General features: G+C 41.8%; 1 protein-coding gene across 1 annotated transcript in view; it reads right to left on the bottom strand.

Moving 5' to 3' along the window:
* Nucleotides 1-7,573, bottom strand: part of whrnb (whirlin b) — a 53,204-nt gene extending 45,631 nt beyond the window's left edge. The window contains exon 1 of the mRNA XM_047590976.1: nucleotides 6,388-7,573. Within this exon, the coding sequence (XP_047446932.1) occupies nucleotides 6,388-7,095 (708 nt within the window). The 5' untranslated portion in view covers nucleotides 7,096-7,573. The remainder of the gene's footprint in view (nucleotides 1-6,387) is intronic.
* Nucleotides 7,574-13,783: the final 6,210 nt, after the last annotated feature.

Raw genomic sequence — 13,783 nt, 5'->3', positions numbered from 1 at the left:
GGCTCTGAGCTCTACTTTAAGCTGGACACCTGTGATGCCCAGGACAGATATTAATGTACGGTCTGAATGGGGCCACTAGTATTTTTTCATTAAACTCTCTCAGAAAGAGAGTTGTCAAGTACGTTTATCTAACTTAAAGGTTCCCAGCACAGTTCCCAGCTCCCTCTAGTTTATATGCCACGAATAGTCTCATCTCATCTTCTATTACCGCTTGCCCTCTAGAGAGGCTGGAGTCTATCCCAGCTGTCATTGGACGAGAGGCGGGGTACACCCTGGACAGGTCACCAGCCTATCACAGGGCTAACACAGAGGCAAGCAACCACACTCAGACGCATCAGTGCTAATCACCACACCAATGCGCTGCTCCATGCCACGGACAGTGAATATATATAATTCTTCTTCTTCTTCTTCTTCTTCTGTGTCATCAAAGAGAAGGAGCCTGTTTTCCCCTCATGTCGGACTGGTACAATAAAGGTTGTGCAGGCAAGAAAAAAATGACCCTCTAAATAACGTACTGCTCCAGGCTTGACCCATTCAGTCTCCAGAAGAAGTACTAATTCTGTTTTGAGTCTGCTGCGGGTTGAATGTATTAGAGTGTGACTCAGTGAGAAAAGCAGGGTCATGAAAAAAGGTTGGGCTGACAGATGGTTCGAATGCACATGGCCTATAAAACAGTCCAGGACAGCAGGACGATACAGTGGCCCTTCGTTGGAATAGTGCTTTTGAGAACTACAACTGCAATTTGACACAAATGTGGAAAACGGGGACAGAAACAGATGAAAGGTGACAGAAAGAGGAATCAACAAATAAAAGGAGGGTACGAGACAGACACATCGGAACCAGAGTAAATACAGTTTGTCACAGTTCAGAAAAAAGTTTCTTTGATGCCAAGGAACTTAATTTTTTTGCAGATGCTCGCATACAAGCAAATACAGAAATGGAATTTCTTGAAGATGTTTCATCCAAGTCTTCAGAATTTGGTCTTAAATAGAGTCATCTGTGGGTGTTGCCCATCTGAGCCTTGCATGACCTCGGATATTCCTATCTAAACCATGAACTGGTATCTTCTCCCACATGAACTTCATTTGATTCTCATACACTTTATCTTGTTCAAAGGCAGGCTTTAGCCCTTTCTCACTCGTTTTCATAATGCAAACTGTTGTTGTACATACGCGATGTTAGCGTAGGAAAACTTTCTTCATTCCATGAAATGTTCACCACACTTCCGATGACGCTGAGACAACAAGTTTACACCACATCACACCATTAGTGCAGCTCGTCATCTCTGTGCTGGAGCATCTTTCACTGGCTGACACCCCCACAGTGTTCAGAGGTTCTAACAACGCCTCTGGAGCAGTGCATCATCAGAGGTATTTTTAAACTGAGCGACAACAGGATGACGTATCCTTTGCTGCTTCAGACATTTACTTCGTCCTTTGTGTTAAGTATCCTTCCTCCCACGTGTTTTTCCCTCTCTTGCAATAAGTCACTGTTAAAGAATCTCAAGCACAAATGACAATTCTGTCTTTCCAAATGACTCTGTGTACTTTTCTCAGACCACTTTGTCCAAGTTCGTTTGAACTGATCTGTTTAAACCTTTAGAGTTTGACCACGCTACACAAGTAAGAAGTCTGTCTAAGGCCATTTGTACTGATTGGGAAATTTATTAGTTGCCTTGTGAGCACTTATGTTTCTTTCTTTGTCACACATGTATGGCAATTTACAATTCAGTCATATAAAATATTTACTGGTTTGGTTGTATTTTTTTTCTTTCTAAACAGGATTATTTTCATTATATTTTTAAGTTTGCCTTTTGGTTTAGAAAAAAAGTTTCTGTCTTTGTTCAAGCAAAAACTGAAAAACAAATGTTTGTTTCTTTGAATAAGTATATATGATATTGTCTATTAAAGTCATTTAATTAAAGTAGATTGAGGATAACGAAGAATATCTATCATTATTATTATTATTATTATTATTATTATTATTATTATTATTAAGAAGTAATATTCCTAAAAACCAGTGGTGGGCCATGCATTTTCCACCCAGGCCTTTAGTGCCTTCTAGCTTTCTACAACCACCAACGGGACCCTGTGCCCTGTCTGAAAGTCATAATATTTCATTTCATTTTCTTCATTGCCGTGTATCTCCACTTCATCTCCTCACATACAACAGGTGAACAGGTATGTCTATGTCTATCGCCAGAATGCCACAATAAAACCAGAATAAAACTAGATTACTTTTATATCAACGTACAAATAACGTTATTTTAGCAATTACAGTAATAATTTGAGCAAAATGTAGCTCATCTGCATTAACTGAGATTATCATACACCTGAAATATCTCCACCTGACTTCACCCGACTTAATGATATAACACACAAATAGATGTTGACCTGCCTGGGCTGTTGCTGAGGGCAGTGCTTCTGCAGCCTCCGAGACAAAGGAGCAGAAGGTCACCTTGGAGTGTTCATCCCAGCCATAAAGTCTATCCAGTCAGCCCAGGTAGCAGTACTATCACTGGTAGCTATGGAGGCACACAAGTCTCCACGCGCATTTGCAAATCGCTGCACGCATTTGTGGATCTTCCGCGGAAGGAGTGTAGCAAGAGTTACCTGTAAGAACACATTTGTGGATCTGGTTACACATTCGTGGACAGAAATATACATCTGCAAATACTTTTGCTACAATAATGGCCCCATACTTTCCTCACTGCAGCCACAGCTGCACTGAAGCTTTGCATCAGAGTCACATATGTCAAATCCAGCAGAGGCATCAATGTCGACCTAATAACACGGCATAAAGATGAATAAAGATGAGTAACTCATTTAATTCATCAGAACTTAAGGAACAATTTCCTCTGAGCCTGTGAGCCAGGGGTACTGCTCCTAGTTAGTGGACTGAAAGTGTCTGACAAAACCTTTTCTGTAGCTTCTGAGTTGCCTGACCTTTCTTAACAATGTCCAGCTTTTCTTGAAAAATCTGTCTTGAAAATGGCTTTGACAGTAAATCCTCAACCAAATCCATTTCTTCTCCTCCTTCAGCCATTGTTTGACGACAAAACAGCTATTAAATCAACACAATTTGCTCATCCAGCTCACAACAGATGCAGTTTGCTAGCTCTGGCTAGCCACTCTCTGACTGTCCAATCAGAGGGCATGAATATGCTGATGTCACCGTACGCCTGCTAGCAGGACCCAGTGACGTCAACTCAAAATCTGATTGGTTAAAGCAACAGACGGATCAAAACTTATTTTATGCTGCAGTGCCTGCAGAACTGATTCTGAAGGCCTCCAGGCAGATTTCTTTCACCCTAGCAATAAATCGTGTTTCAAATGTGATTGGATGAGAGCTTTCATATGAAAATACACGTTTGGAAGCAGCTCAACCTGGGGAAAAGCTAGGAAGCACACAAACCTTAAGGAATTATTTAATAGGTATGCATGGAAAATATAAGTAAGTCTGTTATTCAGATATTTTGTGGGCCAGCAGAAAAGGTCTTGTAGGTCTCCATGGCCCACCACGGCTAAAAGCAAAGATTTCCCTGCAAAAGACAAAGTCAGTCCATGAAAGTTGCCATTTTGGAGAAGGCTGCCAGAAGCAGAGCACATACAAATCATTTGTGTTCAGGCAAGCATAGATCATGTGGCTGGTGCAGAGCTCCCATACACTGCAGATCTGGTGTTACAGAATTAAACAGGATCCAGACAATGTCTTGAGCTATATTTTTAAACCTTGGTGGATGCATGCATATGTAAGCTAACTTTTTTGAAGAATTTGACAGATGTACCATCTCTGTACAGAAAATCATCTGATCACTTGTTGTACCTGACCACTAAATGGTTGAATGGTTCTTGGATCATTGTGTTTAAAAGTGCACAGTCCTATGGTCACATACCAAGTTTGAAAGTCTTTTACACAGACACCATTGTGGGCATTTGGGAGTGCAGGCTTACAAGTTTTGAGGGATCAGTCTCAAATGTCTGGACAGGGCTATTTCTACTTGGGCTATTTCTACTTTTGGAATACAAAGTTTTGGAACTTAATTAATAGCACATCTTTACTTGGATATGTCCTTGATCTGAGTGGAGTTTGCTGTGTTGGTTTTTCATAGGCCTGGTAGAAATATCTGCAAAAGTGTCATGCAACTATTAGGAGGTAGTCTGGCCCCAGTCAGTTGCTATTAATTGCTCCAGTTAACAGCTCCCCAACTCAGGGACAACAATTGAGCTCAAAGAAGAACTTCAAATATAACAACTCACCTTGTCCACATCAGCAGACCAGAACAAGGTCTGAATTTAAAAAAAAAAAAAAAAAAAAAAAAAAAAAAAAAAACAGCAAAAAAGTCACTTTCACTTCAACTGAATAACAATAACTGTACATTCATGCCTTAGAGCAACGCAAACGTAGATTACAATACCTCAAATAGAAGCAGCGCTGCAGTTGCTGCCCACCCACTATCCAACCTCAGGGTATGATGGGAATTGTCTGGCTCTCTCCTCACATAACAGCTGATGGGTTTAGATGTTGCATGAACAATAAGAGGATGACTACACCGAGCTTACTGACAGTTTTCAGTCTAGGGTACTACACTGAGTGACAGAAAAAGAGAAAACATGTTGGTATTTTTAAATATCTCTGACAGTCTATCTGTCAGTTCCCTAATGATCACTTATCATAAGTTGCTTTCTTCTCTCTGTGACTATTTATAAAGGTTTCAAATTTATTTATGCGGTTTGAGACTGACAGTCTGGTGATCACTTGTGATCTAGAAATTGATCTGATGCTGCTTAGCATTGGAATTTATGTGATAGAGGGCAAACAACGACTAGAGATGTTAATGGTATACCTTGTCATGAGTTTGAATACATTTTATAAATTTAGGATCAGCTTTAACAGGAAAGGTGAGTTTCTAAGCCTCCCTGCTGCCCTTCATCTTGGACAAGCCTTAATAATTTACATTCAGTTAAAAGAAAATTGACAACCTTTCATCGTACATGTTAACCAACCAAGCCTCTGAGATGATAAGAGCATCCCCGGGAAAATAGCATCAGTTTGGCCAGTGCAAGGAAGCGGGGATACATTGTCCATACAATCTATGGAGAAAATCCATACAGCCACAGCAAGAACATGCAAACCATTATTCATTAAAATAGTTCTTAGTTTCAACTTTGAAGCTACGAGTGTGCGACTCCACTTTGTTTGTTTTACCGTTTTGTTCCGGTTGTCAGCACCTCACCAACGCTGGTGTGCACTCTCCTTGCTTTAGCCCTGCTTAAACACAAACCAAAACCTCCAGAGAGTGCAATTTGGACCCCAGAATGAATTTCCAGTGCGTGACATAGAAGACATTTTTCAATAAAAGTAACTCACTTATTCATCTTCTGCTACCACTTGTCCTCAAAACAGAAGCTGGGGGTTTATTAGAGCGTATCCCAGGTGGAATACACCCTGCACAGGTCTGAAGTCTATCACAGGACAGCTTTTTTAGCATTAGCTTCTTTGTTAAGAGTTTCTGACAGAAAACAACACTGGGACCCACAACTAAACAGCAGATGGCAGCGATGAGCAGAATTTATACATATTTTTCTAAAATTTCCTCTGGTTGCTTATAAGATGTTTTGTAAAAGCATGGGTCATTAAACAGTCTACTTGTGCTGCTTTGCATTAAAACAAAGTGAAAGTTATTTATAGGTTATTATTCGTTTATGTTACTGGTCCAGTCGAGATCAAACTGGTTTAGACAATCCTTTTGTGTTCTGCATCGTAATATGTTGTAGTGGAGTAGATGTAGTATGAAAGCAGTGCAGCAGTAGTTGCTGTTATTGTGTTTGTCTTGTCTATCCATTTTTATAAACATGGAAGTGACAATAAACACCACTAGAATGTTGAATCTGTAGGTGGGTATTAGTGCAGCCTTTTACTGTCACTTGTGCACTCTGTCCGCAAGGTCATAGTATCCAGAGTGAAAACTTGATGAGAGAAAGAAAGTCAATTATCTTAAGCTTATTTAATTCATGCCATTCCTGCAGAGAAGCTACCACATTCTGTGGGTTATCCACGGTGTCGGGAAAGATTTGTCTGTGTGTGGCACCAATGCCCAGCGTGTGTCTCCATTTGGGGACCATTTTCATCCCATGCTTTTAAACATTTCAGTTGGTCCAATTTCGCTTTGCCTGGCGCCACAGAGCATTAGGTCAAGTGCAGAGATTTAATTTAAAAGGAGGAGGCAGCCTCCAACTGGACAGAGGAAATAGTGTTGGGAGACAGCGCTGCATGGTCCGGTGCTTCTTTAGGTTCTCATCGCCTGCAGCGTCTACTGTTTACGTCTTGTGAAATATAAGCTGCACATACTCATGCACGCACACACAGATATGTATGAAATCCTACCTTCACCGCTTCTATGTGCGTGACACTGTCAAACGCCATGTCGTTCGCGGCCACTATCTGGTCCCCGACCCTTAGACCCTCTCTCTCGGCGGATGAGCCCGGCTCCACGAGGGATACGTAGATCCCCACGCCGTGCTCCGAACCCCCGCGGATGCTGAACCCCACGCCCTCGTGGCTTCTGGAGCGCGTCAGGGTGACTTTGCGCACCTCTCCAAATGGGCTCTCGCAGAATTGCGGTGCCACAGAAGCCGACAGCTCCGCGGCGATGCTGAAACCATCGGGGCAGCCGGACGCGAGCGGCTGCTCCTGGATGGAACTGACATATTTTTGCAGAGTTAAATCCCCTTCGTCCCCAAAGCCCTCCGCACCGTTACTAGAAAGCAAGTCAGTCTTCAGGTAGAGCCCCTCGGAAGTGTACTGGTCGAACAGCAGCTGGTCGGACCTCGGGATGACTAGGCGCAGCATGGGCAGCAATTGTCTTTTGCCGGGCGTGTTAAGAATCACTTTTAGAGTCTGGACCAGGTCGAAGACGTTGCGCTTGGCGTGGTAAACATTGAGACAGTGGATGAACTGCTCTCTCTCCAGGTCGCTGAGCAGCAGATTGAGAGCGTTGTGGAGCCTCCGGACGTTGGCCGAGAGCGCACGGCCGCCCAAGCCGGCCGAGTTCACCGATTTGTTGGGCGAAGCGCGCTCCAAATCAGCGCTCATCCTACAGTCCTACAACATAACGGGAAACTGTGCGGATAGGGAGATCGGGTCGCGTTGCATTTGTGAAAGCGCCGTGCAAGGAGATCGTCCTGTTTGAGTGAGTAAAAGGTGAAAAATCGCACCGCTCATCGGGCAACTTCAACAGGTGACCGGTGACCTACACGCGCAACGGCGTTGACGCGCGCCTCGCGCGGCGTGACACTCCGAAACAAACCATTTCCCAGTCGATGTGCAGATTACTCCGGCGCCGACCGCGGCGTAAATGTCCTTTGCGACTCTTTTATTTCCGGCACAACAAGAACTGCCTTCACCGGGACGAGCCTCAAAGAGAGTCCCCCATGACACCAGATTAAAAGTCCACGAAATGTTTCTCACTGCATGTCAGATAAAGATGTCCGATAGTAACATATCACCCTCTTCATGTCTTCATGTCCACTGCGTCCATGAAACAAACTCCAGGGTCTCTCCAGCTGATGGAGCCTTCTCTGTGCGCAACTGGCAGAGACCACTGAATTGGATGCTCTGACACCCTTTGTGTATGGGAAATGACGCAGGTGTGCGTGCGCGCGCGCGCGCGCGCGTGTGTGTGTGTGTGTGTGTGTGTGTGTGTGTGTGTGTGTGTGTCTGTCCGCAGCAACGTGCGCCTGTTTGTTGCTATGCGTTGCTAAGAAACTAACACTACTCACTCTTATTTAAATGATTATTTTTGTCAGGACTTCAGCTGATGTCATCCAGTGTGGAGTGAAAGCAAGACTTTCATCTTGGCTACTGTAACTCCACAAACATAGGACGCAGACGACAGTAGGCGTCTGCCTGTCAGCCTTTAAGCTGATCAAGCTGTATTATAGCAAATGCCCTCCTGATGCTCCTTGTCATATCTAAGGCCTGAGGCTATTTTTAAAGAGCTATTTATGGGAGCCCAGAGTTGTCTTCCTCCTCATGACAGTAACGAGCTCCCTCTGTCTGGCCCTCTGGCAAAATGAGACTCCCAGGGAACTTTTCTGCCATGCCAGGATGCTGCCGAGGATGCTGCAGCACAGCCAGGCCTCCAAGGAGCTGTTCAGTATTACTGTATTTCCTGCAGGACACCCTGGTTTTCTGGAGGCTCCTATACATAATTGCTGTAGCTGCCACCCACAGTCTTCCATTTGCGACTGAATGCAGTGATTGTTTTAATCGGGTTTTATTGCAAACAAATTGTAAATGGGAGAATGTGCACTTTACCTCTTCAGCAGACATCCATTATCCCTACAGAGTGCTGAACGGGTTCTAAAGGCTTATACAAATACCGACATAAATACTATGTCAGCATGAGGGGGGAGTACATTCCACATACTGTAAGTATCCAAGGTGTAATAGAAACAATAGTAAAAGAAATAACTTTGCTTCAGTGCATGATGGAGAAGGATGAGGGTTTAAAGATGCATTCAGCAATTGTGGATTCCTCGGGGGCAGCACAGGCGGCACTGTGAATACAGTACAGACTTTTGAACTTGTTATGCCAAATAGTGCACTAATAAAGTTCACGAATGACAATGACAAGTGAAATCAATGAGAAGGAATACAGCGTTTTTAAATCTGAATACAGTTAGATAAATAATGCTGTAAAGCTATGTTCAATAATGTAGGCGTTGGACGCAGGTGTGCTTAAAGGTGTCAATATTTCTAGTCTAAACACGCTGTAAGGATGTACGGATGCTGCTTTGCTATCACAGAGCATCCACGGTCAGGTGCACGTTTAAACATGAGAGCCAATAAGCCATTCTAACTGTTTATTTAATGAATAACAACAGAAGGATGGATAGTGGTGAGTGTTTGGGAAGAACAGGTGGATGACTGAATGACTTTCTTTTAAATAAAATATAAAAATACTAAAAAATATGTAAAAATAAGGCAAAATAAATAGCTCAAATGCATAATAATACAGAAAAAAATAGTATAAAACAAAGGCCAGTAACTGATAAACATTGGTTTTACTCCCAGGTTACAGGTTCTTTGTGCTTCACAGGCTGTAGGAGGAGCAGTTTTGTAACCGAATGAGATAGATGGCATGGAGGTGGCGTTTAACTTGTGAGTTAACACGGATCATAGCAAATACTTGTGTCCTGGACTATTGAATCAGTAAAATACCTAAAGGATGTTTTTAGAGAACCAGAGTGAGTCATTTTGATGGTTTAAACTTTTTAGTTGTATTTTGTTTTAGCCTAATATGTGGCAAGTGAAAGACACATGAAAAATTGTGTGTCTGCCTTGTGCTTTCCATTGAGAAATGTATACTAAAACTACTAGCATGTAAAGTTATTGTCACCCATTGTCCCAGTTTTACACATTAAACCAGGAGCAGGAATCTCTTAGATTTGCTGGATATTACGCAAGGTATGGAGGCATTACAAACTATACAGCAGTGTTGTCCGTGGGGAAGGAAGGTGCATTGATGCCTGTTAAATAACTGAGGGGTGGTTACAGTCTTAAAGAAAATTGCATTAACTCTCATGTTCTTTGTCACCCACACAAAGTTAGACTTGTGCACATTTAGATCCCTATGTATGTCCTACTGATCAGCGTTTAATTGACATTTACAGCACTGTATAAATGTTGTAGTCAGTAAAAACAAAACAAGGATGCCAGAAACAAGTGGAATTTATCCATTAACTTAATATGGAGTGCAGTATCACTTCGAACAATAAGTATTTTGACCTTTGGACTTGTGTACTTGGTAGTTCGGACCAGAGAGGTTTGATTGTGTAGTATGGACTCTGAAGGACAGGAGGACATAAGACACTCATTCTTGAATTGAAAGTGCAGCATACTGTGTGTTCTGGGATACCTGACTGTGTCAAATTTCACACAAATAATTTCCTCAATAAAATGGGTGGGGCTCATACCTGTTCACAAAAATGTAAGTACAGACATGAAGCCAGCAAGATCTACAGAACTCTAAGGAACTTGCAGGAGTCAAAGCTCTCAAGATCAGCAAAGAGAGCATCTAGATGACTCTGACTGAAAAGCATTGACCTGTAGCCACTTGGACTAAGGACTGAGAAGTCAAGCCTTCAGTGGGTGTGTGTGTGGCTCTTGTTTTAGCACCATTGCCAGTAGTCAGACCCTTGTTGGCAACTTTTCAGACATGTTATTCGTGTTGAACTACCGACAGAGTGCAACTGTGAGACAGATCAATCTGATTGGCTGTTCACCTCAGAGAACCAGTGCTCTGAAAGAGATATTTTTTCACAATAATATCATATAACATGAAAAAATAGATCAACAGATTATTCAAAGGGGCCAGCTCTGTAGGACGGTTTGTATCTCTTCCTAGCCTCCTAGCCTCCATGATTATGCTAGTTATTAGTACTAACCCAGAGAAACAGAAGCAGACTAGAACTGGCACCGTATATTACGCTCTCGACTCTTAATCTGCTGTGCACCATGATGTGAAGCTAGGGCAGACTAAACTCTTCTTGTTTGAGACTTTCACCAAGCCTGGCTGCATAGATATGTTTCCCTAAGCCACAATACGATTACTGATGTCCTAAACTGGTGCTGGGAGATGTGATCTCAGCGTGCTTCAATGTTTCAGTGAGATGTTCAGCATTATGAGGATATCACGAAATAAATAATAACACAACTAAAAACATTGGAAATATATAACACAACTATGACATTTTGTGTGTGTTTTTACTTGCGTTCCAGACCGAATTCAAGGTTTTAGCTAAGTAATTCCTTAGATGAGACCAGTTTATTATGAAGATTTAAAGTGCTAAATAAAGTATTAACTCGTTTGAATACAATTATAGTGTTCAGGCAGAATTATTTCGAAAGGATCCACACTTTATTTTTTTTGGCTAAAACCTTTGCTCAGCATTGCATCTGAACTGATATAAATATAATTTAATTTGAAGCATTAATGATTTTTTTTCCCCCATATTTCCCACATTGCTCCCAAAAAACGCTGCTTTCTGTTCATGAATACAAATGGCAACACTCGATCCATTTATTACTGCTTGCACAACATCTGAGAACGTCCAAAGGAATTCTGAATATCGTCAGTACTGCAGTAAACATTGACCTTGAAATGCAAACTGCAGCTTCTTCCAGCTCCATCTGGTCTTCTGAAGAGGACAAATAATAAGGAGTATTTAGAATCTCTTCCAAGACACTTTATCAGACAGATACGTCCAAGCATTGTCTTTACTCTTTTTTTAAATAATATGTGACGTGGGTGAGGACTTTGGTCTTGCTGCATTAATCCACCGCTCTGAGTCAAAACTCCATATCCAAGAGCTCACATGGCTCCATCTCCCCTCCCGCTGTCTCTGGAGAAAGTACTACAGAACATAAATGAACAAATCAATACTGTGTTGATTAGAAAGCAGCAACCTCGCATTGAAACATGGCATTATTACTCCAAGGCCGTGCTGAGCATCTCCCAGTAACCTTACAAGCTGCAAACTCACCTGCATTGAAGACCTTGATAAAGAAACCCATTAGGATTGAACTAAGCTGTGTGCTGCAGAAAATGGTAACTTTAAATGCGCTAGTCCTCAGTTTTGGGAGAAACATTGACTCAAAGGGCAATCTGTACCACACTTAACTGCTCATCGTTGTATCTGTGTTTGCAAGCACTACTTGTTTGGTCTTCTTTAAAAGAGCAGGATTCATTTGATGAATGGTGTGACCAAACCAAACCACAACAACCACAGAAAATAAATAACTGCCTCCTGGAGGTAAGTAACAACAGTACAGCCACATCACAGGATTCCCTTTTTATTTACAGTGTAGACGTGTGTGTCTAAGACCAGTATAGGAACCAGTTCATAAAACATCCTGCATCAACTGTAATGAATGTTGTACAACTTATTCTCTTGACATTCGTGTTGGAGCTTACACTCCAAAGGATTTTTGGTCCTTAATTCCTGAAACAAACAATTGTGCCTAAAAAAAAAAAAAAACAAAAAACGTGTTGGCAGGCAGGTTGGTCTGACTTCCAGGCCAACCATGAGAGAGAAACCTGGCTAATTAACACAAGCCTACAGGGCATCACAGTGGCCAAGAGTGGACTGGACAAAATGAAAATTTAGATAAATGCCTGGACGAAGCTGGACTTTACCATGGAATTCTGTCCAATCGTCCTTGATATACTTTAATCATTTCCAGAAACCAGAATGTGTGATACCTGTCCAGGGTTAACAACTCCTCTCGCCCAATGACAGCTGGGATAGGTTTCAGACACAACACAACAACACAAACCTCTACAGAGTATAGGCAGCTAAAATGGATGAAATAAATATTTAATAGTTGTACTGGAGAGGTTAAATTAATAGATTAATTCTTTGCAGTGAGGACGATCCTCAGTTTGCCACTCAAAAATATTGAAAGGCATCTTTGTAAACATAAATTACCCTTGTTTGGCCAGTGTGTATTTTTTCCATTTGGGATATGAGTTGGAGCAGTCTTGCTTAAACTTATTGGCCTGAAATATTTCCTAACATCTTGGCAGAGAAGAAGGTTGACGATTTCCTGTGAACTGCAGCTTGGGTCATTTTTTACCTAGTCCAATTAACTGTGGTGTGATTAGTGTGTTCCTCTGAATGGATAACTGGAGCAGCCACTCTGCAGTTTTTTTGTGAAAAATTGTCCTTTCAACTGATAATTTTAATTTGGATACAGCGTGTGATGGTGCTACATCTCCACATCGCTGCATGCTCCAAGAAAACCAATGAGTCAAGGTGTGCTGCTTTCATTCTTTACATAAAGCTGATATAACTAATGTAACTGTATTTGCCCCAGCTACCGGTCGCAGGGGAATGTGGGCGTCTATTTCTGCATGCTGGAAGAGTAGTGGTGCAATTAGAGGCCTCTGTTTTATAAGCCATTTGAATACAGCTCTCAGAATCTACCATATGTGACGACAGCTAAAAGCGTCTGCCATTTCCCTCGCTGTCAGTAAATGCTTAAACCAGTAAACATCCCACGGCTCTGAGGGAGTCAAGGTCTCCAGGCCTGTGAAAATATACCTGACTGCTATATTTAGTCCAGCTCACAGACGCACAGTTAGGAGGAGGCTGTGAGAGAATGCTTTCTCTCTTAACAAGGTAACACTCGACTTCAAAGCTGCTGTGGCTTTCTCTGTGACCTCCCTCGCGGCTCTCGTAAGATACTCCGGTTTTGAGCACAGCATGTCCTGAAAGCATTAGCCTCTGCAGCTCTTCATAAAAATATTTACTCTTTAAATTCCCATTAATTCTGTAGTGCTTCCGATAATGATTATCTTGAATGTGTCGAACACACAAAAATCCCCACTTCAGTATGTAGAAGACATTACTTAAGCTACACTTTGCTTCACTCTTGTAAACATTCTAACTATTATTCTTCATTTTTCATGAAGCCACAGTGTAAAAACTGCAACTTCTATTGCATGGCACTGTTCATATATTTATCTAATATCTATAACAATATTATTTTTCTATAACAACATCCAGAGCTTCATTAAATGTATAAAGGGGCACAGAAGCTTTGAGTTAACTGAGTAACTGAAAAACAAAATAATACAAATAAATTAGACACACTATCAATATTAGTAAGAATTGAAATTGTGGATCCAATGGATTAACGGGATTTACAGCAACAGCTTCAGGAGACAAAGAGAGGTCATTATCGCGTTGCTCCTGGATGTAAAAATTAATTTTAT

This window comes from Mugil cephalus, chromosome 8 (assembly GCF_022458985.1).
Source record: "Mugil cephalus isolate CIBA_MC_2020 chromosome 8, CIBA_Mcephalus_1.1, whole genome shotgun sequence".
Taxonomy (NCBI): Eukaryota; Metazoa; Chordata; class Actinopteri; order Mugiliformes; family Mugilidae; genus Mugil; species Mugil cephalus.
Note: the sequence above shows the minus strand (reverse complement) of the source record. Positions and strands in the feature narration are given on the sequence as shown.